At 43.7% G+C, this 12,958-nt stretch overlaps 1 protein-coding gene across 1 annotated transcript in view; it reads right to left on the reverse strand.

The window, feature by feature from the left end:
* Window positions 1-12,958, reverse strand: part of LOC103804939 (serine/threonine-protein phosphatase 4 regulatory subunit 1-like) — a 30,464-nt gene that overhangs the window by 6,517 nt on the left and 10,989 nt on the right. Inside the window, exons 10-19 of the mRNA XM_009077574.1 lie at window positions 12,583-12,954; window positions 11,686-11,918; window positions 10,576-10,668; window positions 9,885-10,070; window positions 9,448-9,609; window positions 8,769-8,869; window positions 7,520-7,640; window positions 7,159-7,293; window positions 6,702-6,843; window positions 5,689-5,805 (exon numbers count right to left, since the gene is read on the reverse strand). Coding sequence (XP_009075822.1) covers window positions 5,689-5,805; window positions 6,702-6,843; window positions 7,159-7,293; window positions 7,520-7,640; window positions 8,769-8,869; window positions 9,448-9,609; window positions 9,885-10,070; window positions 10,576-10,668; window positions 11,686-11,918; window positions 12,583-12,954 — 1,662 coding nt within the window. The remainder of the gene's footprint in view (window positions 1-5,688; window positions 5,806-6,701; window positions 6,844-7,158; window positions 7,294-7,519; window positions 7,641-8,768; window positions 8,870-9,447; window positions 9,610-9,884; window positions 10,071-10,575; window positions 10,669-11,685; window positions 11,919-12,582; window positions 12,955-12,958) is intronic.

The raw sequence follows: 12,958 nt of genomic DNA on the forward strand, positions 1-12,958 counted from the left end.
ACCAGACAAGTCACGGTAAGCAAATGTTGCAAACAGAACAGAGCATGGAGAACTGGAACGTGAAGGAAAACCAAACACTAACCTCAATTGCAGCTCAGCTTAGGCTTCAAACCAACCTAAACTGGATGCTGGAAGCATAGCAAAAAATTAATAGCACTTGGCTTCCCCCTGCAAACCACCTTCCTCTGAATGCTACTGGTCAGCACGATCCTCAGGCACTGCTCACAACCACTTCTGGGTGTCTTTGAACACAGTTGGTGGTTACAACGCCAGGAATGCTGCAAATTCAAAAAATGAGGGTAGAATAACCCGTGTGTACACAGGTCCTGCTACTGACAGACAGCACACTCTTGGGGTTTGAGGCACAAAGACTAACCAGAAAACATCAGTGAGGTGCCTGAAGTAGGGAGAGAGGAGGGAATCAGTGTCCACCACCAGCAGTTTGGGGTCTCCAGGCCTGGAAAGTAGATCCTGTAACTGTCACCTTCATCATTATGTTCCCCAGCTGATCTGTAGTTCTTTCAATTTCTCTCTGTGCTTTACTACCTCCTTACTGCTCTTCCCTCTCCTTCTTCTTCCTAGCACAGATCCTTTGCAATCATAGAATCACAAGATGGTTTGGGTTGGAAGGACCTTAAAGCTCATCTAGTTCCACCCCCTGCCATGGGTAGGGACACCTTCCACCAGCCCAGGTTGCTCCAAGCCCCATCCAACCTGGCCTGGAACACTCCCAAGGATGGAGCAGCCACAGCTGCTCTGGACAACCTGTGCCAGTGCCTCAGCACCTCACAGGGAAGAGTTTCTTTCTGATACGTAATCTAAACCTCCTCTCTGTCAGTTCAAAGCCATTAAACCATCACCCTCCCTTCTCATCACTCAGAAAAAGCTGTTTCTGTTTTTCCTACTGATCAACTCCCCTGTCACAGCAGAGCTGTGATGGTTTGGAGCACACAGAGGCATGGCCTAAGGTGTTTGGGGTTAAATCACATCCTCTCTGCACTCCTCATGACTTTGACAGTGACAAAGTTCAGTCCTGTATCCTCTCTGGCCTACAGTTCTGTGAGCTCCAGGAGCCTCTTTGAAATTCAGGTTTAATATTTCACAATTTATGCAGAGAGAATATTTTGGCTTTCCTATCAATACATTTCTGCTTGGTAACTCTCAGTTTGAATGCTGATTGTGCTTTGCATAAATAAACTAAATTGCAGCCCTTCTGTTTCATTGGTACTTTTTGTCTGCTTCCTCCAGGAACAATGTCAGGGAGATTGCAAGCTGACTACAATTCTCTTTCCTAAGCAAGAGGAAAACAACATGTAAGAGCCCAATCAGCACCAGTTTCCTGATGTCTGTTGGGTTTTATGAGCTGTTTTGTCCTCTGGCATTTAACAATTTCTGTTCATTTGGTTCCCTTTAAGAAGGGAATGTAACAATTGCCACAGAACTCGGCACCACTGGTGTCCATTGATAAATATGGAACAGGTATAACAACAAGCTTCTCTTTCCTTCCACTTAAAAACTCCCTGAGCTAACAAGTTCCTTGTGCAATGCCAAAGTACCAACAGGTCTGTGCTCTGGAGTTCCAACACTTGGTTTCCATAGGGAAGCTGCTGCAGCCTGTGTTTCACAAATAGGACATCAACAGTGGTGTCAGGCACAAAACTGCTCAGATGATCCACGCAGATGTCCCCTCAAAGTGCTGGAATTCAGTGCTCATTCCTCAGGGTGATGCTGCCACGTGAAAGCATTGCCTTGTGTCCTCTGCAATCACAGCCACTGGCTCACAAGTGGCACTTCCAATGGCCTGGAATTCTGGATGCTGCTTCACTGCTTGATTACAGTCAGGAGCTGAAAGACCAGAGGGACTCACCGTCTGCTATGTGAGAGACAGAGAGCACAAAATCCAGTCTGAAGGAACACACAGGCTGCTGCTGCCACACTCTGGGGGTTTCGCCCTCTGTCTGAGATGTGGCTCAAACAGGATTTTTCATGCAGGAATGGAGAACAGGCACAGACCCAGGGACCAGCAGGTCCTGCTGGGTCACCTCAGGCTGCTTGACCCAGTGTGGAACAACATCTCTATAGGCCACAACCTCTGAACCTGAGGGAGCAGCAGCAGAGACAAACCCTCTGCTGAAGGCAGGAAAACTAGAGCTCGCAGGCAGAAAAAAATACCAATCCAAGGCAGGAAAACATTGCCCCAAAGGCCTCTCAGGTGACATCCACACCTGAAGGATGTTTGTCTTAGTTCTACAGACTGATTGGATCCAGTTTGATCCTGTTCATTCCAGCTGGAGCTAGTCCAAAGGGGATTTACTGATCAAATGTGACCCAAATTGCGTAAAACCAGTTCAAACCAGTTGACACCAGTCAACACAACTCTTGATTCCCTAAGTGCCATGGATCAGGTCCCTTTCTTTCTCCTTCTCTGGAGTCAGCATGGCCAGAGCAGGATGGATGTGAAACAGTTTCTGCCTCTGATTCTCCTAAAAATGGACAAGTCCTTTGGCATCACAGGAACATCCAAGAATAAACAACCTCAGCCTTCTAATGGTGTCTGAAGATAACCAAGAAAAAGGATAATATACACAGTGTGTGTACAAACCCACCTGGATTAAGGATCTTTGGTTGAGAAACTGAGCTGTAAAATGGCAGAGAGCTAAAGGAAAAATGTAAGCATTTTCCAGCCATTAGGATAGGCTGAAGCACTTTTGGCTTGATCACTTCAAGGAAAAAGAGCAGGAAGAGCTACTTATCCCTCTGGATATCTGTATGTATCTCACTCCACATTCAACCCTGGTCTGACAGAGAGAGGTTTCCTGAACCCAAGGAACACACTCCCATCTCCCCCAGGACAAAAGTCAGGTACCACAAGATGGTTTATAAAACAGTCACAGAATTTATTGAGATAAATACAAAGTTACATAGATTCTCTATTCTGACAAACGAATGACACTGCCAGAGTGTCCCCACAACCACCACTGTGCACAGACACAGCTGCCCCAGCAGCACCTGACTGATGCCACCAGTGAGACCAGTGACACCAGTGAGGCTGAAACTGAAGCAACACGACCAACATGCTCTGGATTATTCCCTACAGCATCCAAGCAATATTGCACCCACCAATGTTCCTGTCAGATTCCTTAGCTAGAAATGTTGACAAGTGATATTGTTACTGTTGTGAAAGTGATCAACTGCCCAGCTTGGCTCCACTGCCTTCCCAAATACCTGTTCCTGCAGAATGCAGCCAACCAGGGCTGAGCACTCTGCTTTGCTCACTGCATCCATCTGGTACAAGACAAAGTGCAGCCTTCAGTCATGCTGAAGTCATTTCTAGTTTAAAACTACACCAAAAAGACAAACTCATAGAGGGCAAATCTGTTTAACAGATCTGCTGCCTACAGTAATCCCATCTACAGTGAGCCCACTAGTACATGCAACTGGAGATTTGGAGCAGGTTTTGAACACTGCTGAAATCATATCCTTCAAAACCAACATGAATTTGGGAGCCAGAGAGGGACTAAAACATTGTTACCACCAAACAACTTTGTTTAGTGAAGTTTTCTAGCTGGTGGTTTACTCTTTCCACACATCCCAATTAAAAACTCTCAGTGAACACTAACCAAACATGCTAAAACATATGGAAATTTGTGTTTTCCAGTGAATTATTGCAGGTCAAGGTAAGTATTCAGGATGATCTGACACACAGAGCCCTGGGGCTGGGTTAATGTTCAAGGTATTTAATTTATATACAGTATATTTCAAACATACTTACATATACACAGGCTTAAAAAAATCTGTTCAGTGCTGAGAAATTTAATGAACTGATAATAAAAAAACGGAAGTAAAACCTTTGTCAGAAAGGCCTTAGAAAATCTGAACTGTTAGAAAACACCAGTGTAATGCCAGCATTAGAAAAGGAGATCAGAACTAGAAAAACTTAACTTGAGGGATCTCCGTTAAGAAACTGCAATCATAAAAAGTCTGTACTGAAGAAACATTTGTTTTAAATTATTAAAAAAACTGTAAAAAAATTAAAAGGTAGAAGGTTGCAGAGTTTACAGCTCGCTGCAACAGCAGTGGTGTATCTCTGCCTGCATTAGTGATCTCACAACAAAACAGTTAGTTACAAATCCTGTACAGATATAATACATGACTAAACTTACACAGGGCTGAGCCCTCCCAAGTGCAGACCCAGCTGAGGAACCTACTCACTGTACTGCAGACAAGCCACACCAAAACCAGTCACTGCTGTGAGCCTTCACCCAAGTGAACTACTTACTAAGGGCAGGTGAAACAGGGGAGTATTTACACAGGTCTGCCCAGGACACAGCACTGTGCTCTCAGAAGTCACTGCTAGCTTGTGAAACCATCTCTTTAGTATTTAAGCAATAGTTTTTGAACAGGACAAAGTTAAAATCCACAATATAAAAGACTGTATTTTGTTCTAGGCCATTATTGCAGATTTGGGATCCAAGACAAGGTCCAGGAAAGCCTTAGCTTTATCATTTTCCACTGGGCCAAAGCTGTCCAGCCTTACTAATACTGCTCTGCTCTGTGTATTTTTTCTCTCTTCCGACTCCTGTCCCAAAACACAGAAGACTTCACACCTCACCTTACAGATCTCACTAACTTCACCCATGTCTGCCCCAAACCTTACCATACAACCCACAGAAATGAGGAAGTACACTGTCCCCACCCTTCCCTGGAACATGTCTGATTTGCAGTTTGTACAGCTCAGGTCCTTTGTTTCTTAGGAAAAGCTGTCTGGGATTTAACCACTGGGCAGGTTAAAAGGTGTGTAGGTAAAACAGTCCTGTACAGTTCTGTAAAACTCCTGTACAGATACTGCACATGTGGCAGGAACTGAATCCCTTCACTGAGGTGACTTTGCTAGGGCAGAATGAGGAGTTTCCCACTTGGGAAATTTACAGTCTACCTGCCCCTAGCAGAGGCAGCAGCAATGGAAACAGACCTGTTAACACCTCAGAAAACAAATCAGTGGAAACATCACACTATACAAAGAATCATGAGCTCTCTGTGCATTAAAAAGTATCACATTAAAAATGATCGATGCCTGAATTCTAGCAGACAAACTACCTTAAAAACTGAAATGATTTTTGAACTTTTGCCACTAATACAGAATTAAGTTCTTCATAACCTCTTGTTACAATTCAAAACTATTCACATATATACACTTTTTTTCAAAGAAAAGCAATAATTGTGACAATACAAAAAAAACATAATGAAAGTGAGGAAAGAACATCTTTGTGTAAGTTTGATAAGATTAGGTTTTAGGATTTAGAAACCATTTTAAGCTTGGAGCAGATTTGGACTACTAGAAATGGTAAGAAATGAAATGTGAATTCTAATTACACTGAAACTCTGAGTGTGGGGTGAGACTTTACAGACAGTACTGAACTGCAGAGATCAGTTATCACTCACATTGACCAAGGGAAAACCAAAAGGAATTACTGGCATCAGACAAACGCTGCTGGAATGAAACAAGAATGAAGACTGTGACACTTCTCACCAGCACCTTTCCTGCTCAAAAAGGTAACCAAACCCACCTGACTTGTATGTGTTATTCACACTAACATGACCAGAAGGTGAACAACTGTTCTGCTGTTCACCCTTGCTGCACAACACCACATCAGTTCTGTTTCTCAATGGTAGTATTGTCCATGTTACCCTGTTTTAGTTTGATGGTGGCAAAGAAAGACACATCTTGATCTCTGTCAGATTGCAGGGCTAGAATGGTCTCTTCTGCAGCTTCCAGATGAGGATTGCCCACGCTTTTAAAATAAGCTGGAATGAGAAGGGGAGAAAAAGGACAATTTTAATCAAAGGCAGAAAATAAACCTCAGGGCATAAGTAGTGGAGGATGCCAAAACACTTGGGGCAGCTTATCCAATTTATAACATCCTCACAGAAACTACAGGGAACTTAAGGAAGTTGACAGAGAAATATGCTGCATCTGACTCATCTGATTAGGTACCTAAATACTTCTAAAACAATTTCTCTCTGCTCATTTATCAACAAGTAAAAGCTGGGGAAGCTGCCATTGTACAATGAATTCTAAAACATTCCCCACACTTCACTCTGAAAGAAGATGAAGAGATTTCTGTGCATCTTCCCTTGAAGAGCCAGAGATCAGCTGCTTTTTGTTTGCTCTTAAGGAACTGTAATACAGGACACTGTAGCAGCACACAGCATTACATCCTTCCCCAGTACAACTGTGAGCTGAAGGCTAAAATGATCATTTCAGAAAGCAAATCATTTCAGAAGGGGTAACACTATAACCCTTCACCCGAGGGCCCCAGAGACAAGCACCTCGTTAGCATGAAGGTTTGAAATACATCACAACCACCTAACGTTGTTTAAGAACGCGTTTGCCACCCGACGATCCCGAAGAGCCTGCAGCAGCCTCGAGGCTGTCGGCGAGGCCGCACTGCCCCCAAGTGGGTCAAACGCGGCACCTGCCGCATCAGCACAACCGGCTTCATCCCATATTCCAAGGCTGCAAAACCACTCGAGAGCACATTCCTCATAAAATCTGAGTTTAACTACAGCATCCCAGATTTCAGTGCAGGATTCTGTACTCAGTGCAAAGAGAAGCAAAACGCCTGACACCAGCTGAGCTGGCAGAGGAGAGCCAATGTTCCCGAGGTGCTGGATCTCTCCAGGGAGATCAGTGATCACACCTTTCTCCAGCAAGGTCTGCCTGAGGGCCTTGGCGAGCAGGACCCTGACGTTTGGCACAGGATCTGAAGCAAGGCTGAGGAGACTGGGGAGTAAGTGTTCCACAAACTGCTCCACGGGCATGCATTCTTCTTCCACCACGGCCTATGGCACACACACAACACAAGAAAGCAACATTTACCTTAAAAATACACTATTGCCCATTCCTTTCCACCTTGGCCTTAATTTGGCCTATTAAAACCAGCTCCGAACTGTTCTGAAACACTCTCAGCTGGAGGCAGTGACCCAAACAAGGACACAGCTTCAAAGCTGTGTGCAGCACTGAGACCAGACCAACTGCCATTGCCCTTTCTCAACCCAAAAATAACAAAAGTAATTGAGACACCAAATTTCAGGCTTGCCCACATGACTGCAAAGCCCCAAATTAAATGTACACATAGAAATAGAGAACATTCCCACCTGACAAATGAAGGCAAAGGCTTGTCTGCCAACCCACTTGGAGCAGTGCCGGAACCTCACCACGAGTTCATTGATGAAATTTAACCCCAGAGCATTTGCATTGTTTGCATAGAACTTCTGCAGGATTGCTACAACCTGCGAGGCAAAGAGGGGAGGGGTAAAAAGAGGTGAGACTTCAGTGACAGCCCTTCAAGCTCCAAAAGCATCATTTCATTAGAGTTCTCCAAAGGGACCAAACACTGTTCAGTGCTTGCAGGTTTCAATAAATGACAGTGCTTGCCCTGGAGCAAGTTCAAGCTTTAGAAAAGCTCTTTGTTCACCTGAACCAAAAATCACCATTAAAATAAACTAAACCCCCTACCAGTTTGAAGGAGATCCACCGAACTTCGGAAACTTTATCGGAGCACAGAGTTAGTGCAATGTGTCTTAAGTAGTCATAGACATCGTTGGGATTGTAGAGCTCCAGGATCAGGATCAGCTGCCTGGAACACAAAAAAATAATAAATCATTGTCTACGAAGTGCAGCACTAACCTGCTCCAATTCCTCACCTGTCATATGTGGGGAATGAACATCAAAGCACCACAGTTATAACAGAGCACTTGGACAGTTTGTTCTCCTCACACATTACAGAGGTAAATGCTTTAATCCATCAAGGAGTCCAAGAGAAATTGTTATCCAAACTACATGTACCAATATGGCAAAATTATCCCAAATAATAAAAGCTACAAACACAAGTACAATGAGAAGACTTTTTTGCAACTTCAAACCAATATTCTGTACGTTCTTGTAAAGGGAAAACTGAGTATTTACCTCAGTGTAGAAATCTACAATTCAGACACTAATTTATCCCTCAGAGCCAGGCAGAGCTCACTGCAGCCACAGCTCTGCAGCACAGAAGCAGCAGCAGCCACAGCAGCATCTCCCCACTAGGTGTCAGGGAACTGCTGGGAACGTCCTTCTACCACACATTTCATTTCTTGTGCTTAACTACAGAGGGCAAGTAAGTCCTCAGCAGCCCAAACACAGCCACAAGATAAACATGAAGGTCAGAATTTAGCTGCAATCTATGCCTACAGACATTCTTTGGGTGCTTCAAATATCACCAGGGCTTGTAGAAAAAGCACTGTGGGATGTTACCCTACTCCATTATACACCCAGTCACAGAGAAACACCCAGTGAATAAACTTAGCTTTTAAGAACTGGTTTTTCTGTCTTACACAGTAAAAAAATGACTTCTTACATACATTTCACTGCTTTGTGCAAGGGAGTTCAGACCTGAATGAAATGTGACAGCTCACTGAACAGTCTCTATCAGACTGATGTATTTCGTAAACTGTGAGTGAACCACATCTCCGTTCTGGTATCATTACAGACATATAAGTTTCAGCCACGCTTGATTACAAAGTAACTTGCAAAAAGTAACCAAAAAACCACACCCCAAACTTCCCCAAAACAACCCCAACAAACAGTGCCCTTTCATTCAGCTCCTTACTAAGGAATGGTTGTAAACTTCCAGCTCCTAACCAGGATGTCCTAACTTGTGAACGTAGTCAGCTATTTCCAAGTTAGTGACACAGATTAGAAAGGAGAAGGGAACAAAAGGACATACTCTGCCAGTTCATAACGAAACCTCCAGTTCCTGCTGTTATCAGTCACCACAAACTCCTGAAGCTGGTAGAGATACTCTCGTCTCTTGTCTGCATGAAGGAGCTAAAGGAGAAACATTACAGTATGAAACTGATAAAACTCATTACCTGCACTTCTCTGGTGTGTTACTAGTCACACCTATTGCATTTTCCTACTTGAAAGCAAGTGAGCAGTGACAAAATGCTTCCTAAAATCTGTGCACAGTCAGGTCAGTGCCTGGACACACAGGACTGACTTCCAAAAAAGTCATCCTTTCTGCAAGGACAACATCAAAGCACCATCCCTGGTCCACCAAACCCAGGATTTGTGGTTATTACACAGCAGCCCACCAGGACTGCTCTCTTGCCCTCCAGCCCCAAAGACAAATTGCTCATGGACCAACTTTCCAGCTGGGCTGCACAAAATACTAATCCCCGTGTAACAGGTAACAACATTTACAACACATTTACACAGGGGTTTTAATTTTGGTATTTTGTTAGTACATGAGACAAAGAGAAGGCAGAGACACAAAAAAAAAGGAAGAGACACACAAAATGGCAGTACTAAACCAAACTAAACACTAATTAGACACTGATACATATGCATATTAAAAAACAGAGTCAGATAAAATTGTATGTGGAGAATTAATGGTACTCTCCTACCTTCAGGAAGTCATAGAGATGTTTGAGCACTCCGATACGCACTTCATCCAGATCTTTGAGGAAGCCATTGAAGATTGGCACCAGGTCAGCAGCTGTGAGCTGATCCCCCAGGATCACTGCCAGCTCATGGATGGAGAAGGCCAACGTGCGACGCACCTTCCACTGCAAACAAGGCAGGAGGGAACTGCATCAGGCACCAGAGCTAACGAAGAACCTTCTGAACTACAGCTGAGTGAGAACTGAGAGCAGAACAAACAGCTGCACAGTAGTACAAAGTGTTCATCCTACTTATGAAGCCTGATTTAAGTCTTGCATTTTATACTTTCAGTGCACATTCAATCTCTTATTAGAAATTATATGATATTGTAACTTTGGCGCAACAAACTGAACAGAGAAGCTCAATTTTTTGATTTATCACCAAACCACTTGGTTTTTACCTGTACATCTGAGGCCAGAGTCTCATAGGTGTCCTTGAGGCAGTGCCAGTTCTGCCTGCCCAGTGTCAGGGCCACGCCAGGCAGGCTGTAGGCACAGTGCTTGGCTATCTCAGTGTCCACAGTCTGGGCTCGAGCAGGGTCAGTCATGGACAAGTACTGGTCTAGCAAAGGCTGAGGGATGATATCCTGCAGACAGAGACAGTACAGCAGTGACATGCTTGAATTTAAGATAGAAAGAAAATACACCTGTTGGGCTACAGTTCTCTTGCTCCCAACCAGCTGCAACCAAAAGATAAAGCACAGCAAGACACCCCTTGTCTGTGTTACCTTTATAGGGGTACATGACCCTGGTAGTCGTGTGTCCTCATTAGGACAGAGCAGTCAGCAATGAACAGTCATTATCACTTTATCAAGACACTGCATCAAACCAAGCTGAAAATGTCTGTGCTGAAGATAAATGGTAAATCCAGTGACAAAGCAGTACAGTCAGTGCCTACCCTGGTTGCCTCTAAAGCACCAAAGAGGCAGCAGAATGTTTCCACCTGTCTCATTTCAAACAGGGTTCTCCTCAAATGCCACAGCACTCCTTCACATTCCACAGCTGATCAATTGCAGAAGCTATCACTGCATTAAGGGCAAGATAAACTGTTTCCAGTGCTCCACTAAAGCCATTAGATGCTACTTTAATCACCTGTAATTTTGACTTGTCATCTTCCAATGGTGGATTATTTTCTTGCCCTTTCCTTAAAAACACGCTGGTTCCTCTGTGTTGTTCCTCTGAGTCCTGTAAAAGGAGGTACTAGTTAGTGAAATGAACGGCACTTAGTGCTGTTTGGGGTATTTCAAAGCATCACTACAGAACAATGCAGCTCAGACTGAGAACAGCTTTCTACAGACACAGCCTTGCACAGGCAGAGCCTTGTTCAGGGTGTTTATGCAGGGACAAACAGAAAACAGTTGCACAGTGAGGCAAACGCTGAAAACCACAGCAGAAACAAGGACAGCAATCTAAAAACCCTAACTAACGTACACAATAAACCCAACACACACACATTTTGGATGGTTGCTTTTTCTATACTCCAAAATAGTTTTTATTCTTGAAATCCATTTAAATGAAAAAATGAGAGCTTAGCAGTTGCTCCAAGTCAGTCAATACCATGATAAAAACTTGTCACACTTTGTGCTGCTGGCAATTCCCAGACCTATCAAATTATGCAGCATACAGCTCTCCCCAAATACCAACAAAACCTTCAAAAGGACCAAAAGTTTAAAAGAACAAAACCACACAAAATTCCAAAGTGGACATAGTATTTTACATTTCTCTACATACAGGTTTTATGTGCAATTTCTGGTCACAGACAAGCTAAGCTTTTCTTTTTATTCCACCATTAGCTCCAGTAACATTAAATACTGTGCAAACAATTCTTTTACTCCTAACTGGATTATAATGAAGAAACAGTAACCAGGAACTGTGTGTGATTCTGATTCACACCTGATTCACCCTCCTGTCCAAAGATAAGTGACTCATTTTAGAATCATCACAGGAAGAGGTACTTGGAACATTTAATCTGAAAAACACCCCAGAAGACACTGCAAAACTTAACACTCCTGGCTCATGTGGGTGCAAACAGAAATGACAGCCCTCATAGCTTCCCTTTTTTAATTGAAGTAAGCAGTGTATGATAATGTAACACTCAAAGGCTTTGGATCAGAAGGTCAATTATGCCAGGGACTACAGGAACCCACAGAGCACTGATGCAGGTAAGAAATCATTTCAGACCTGAGCACTGTGTGTACTTACTGTGCTGTTCAGTGCACTGGTGGCAGACTGGTCACTGATGTTATCCTGGGAGGGAGGGGGTGAACAAGTGTCCTCCTCCACCTGGCTGCAGACAGCATCTGGAACAGCTGTTTCATCTGCAATGGTTTTGTTCTGAGGATTGCCACTGCTTTCTTCTGTTTTCTTGGTCTCACAGTCACCAACAGAATCAAACTGAGCAGCTCTGAGAGCAGCAGACAACACTTGGACCTGAGCTGAATAAAGCAAAAGACAACTTATTTAGTCTCCCTTCTGCATTCAGAACCATTTAATTTGCAATTAACTCATCTGAAACGATAAAAAAAGCCCAGTTTGAGCAGCACAGAAGTGGTATATTCACAAACATCTGCTCCAGAGATAAAAGGTCTATCACTGCAGAGCACTCGAGAGACTTGTGAAACAAGAAACTGAGCTGACTGTGGGTGACAGGAGGGATTTGGTCCAGGAAACACATATGGATCCCACTATCAGGCTATTATCCCTTCAATATGTTCAACACTGGGCCTGTATGGGATGGCTATGGAAAGACAACCTGAAATTAAGGCCATTCTCACACAGCCAAACATCAGATGAATTCAGCTGCTAACAGGCAGATCTGTTGCTAAAACCACAGTACCTACGGTACTTAGTTTTCACACATCTGAACAAGCTCTTTTCCCTTTTATAATTAGATCAATTTATTTTTTATGCAAAGAGAAGCAAAGAACTCTTCCCCAGCTGCTCTAGAAATAACTCAGGTCTTAGGATAAAGGGTGTTGCATAACCTTCTACAGTAATTTACTTCTGAAGGAAGGTTCATCCCCCTATGAACACAAAGCCAAGTAAACTGCAGTCAAGGGGTTTGTAAAGGCCAGGAGAAAACATGTCCCAGAGTCTCACCTTGAACATCTGGATCATCCATGTGCTCTTGTAAGCTTTCTAGAACTTTTTTAATTTCACTACTAGCAACACAGTTATTACATGGCACAGAGCAGCTACTGCTATGCTTCTCAGCCTTGACCTGCAGCAGCTCCAGCTCCTGACTGATATCAGGCAGAGGAGGTCGCCAGTACAGGAAGGTATTAAACACATCCTCAGACTGCAGCCTCGAGTGCACTCCAGGAAAACTGCTGTCCTGAGGGACTTCAGGGACCCCAGAGGCAGCTGTGTCACCCTGAGGCAATCGAGACACATCTTCTCCAGGGCCAGCACAGCAATCTGAACTTTCTTCCTGCATATCTGTCTTTAGATTCTCAGAGACCTTTGTGTTAACTCC

Source organism: Acanthisitta chloris, unplaced genomic scaffold (genome assembly GCF_000695815.1).
Source record: "Acanthisitta chloris isolate BGI_N310 unplaced genomic scaffold, ASM69581v1 scaffold16926, whole genome shotgun sequence".
NCBI lineage: Eukaryota > Metazoa > Chordata > Aves > Passeriformes > Acanthisittidae > Acanthisitta > Acanthisitta chloris.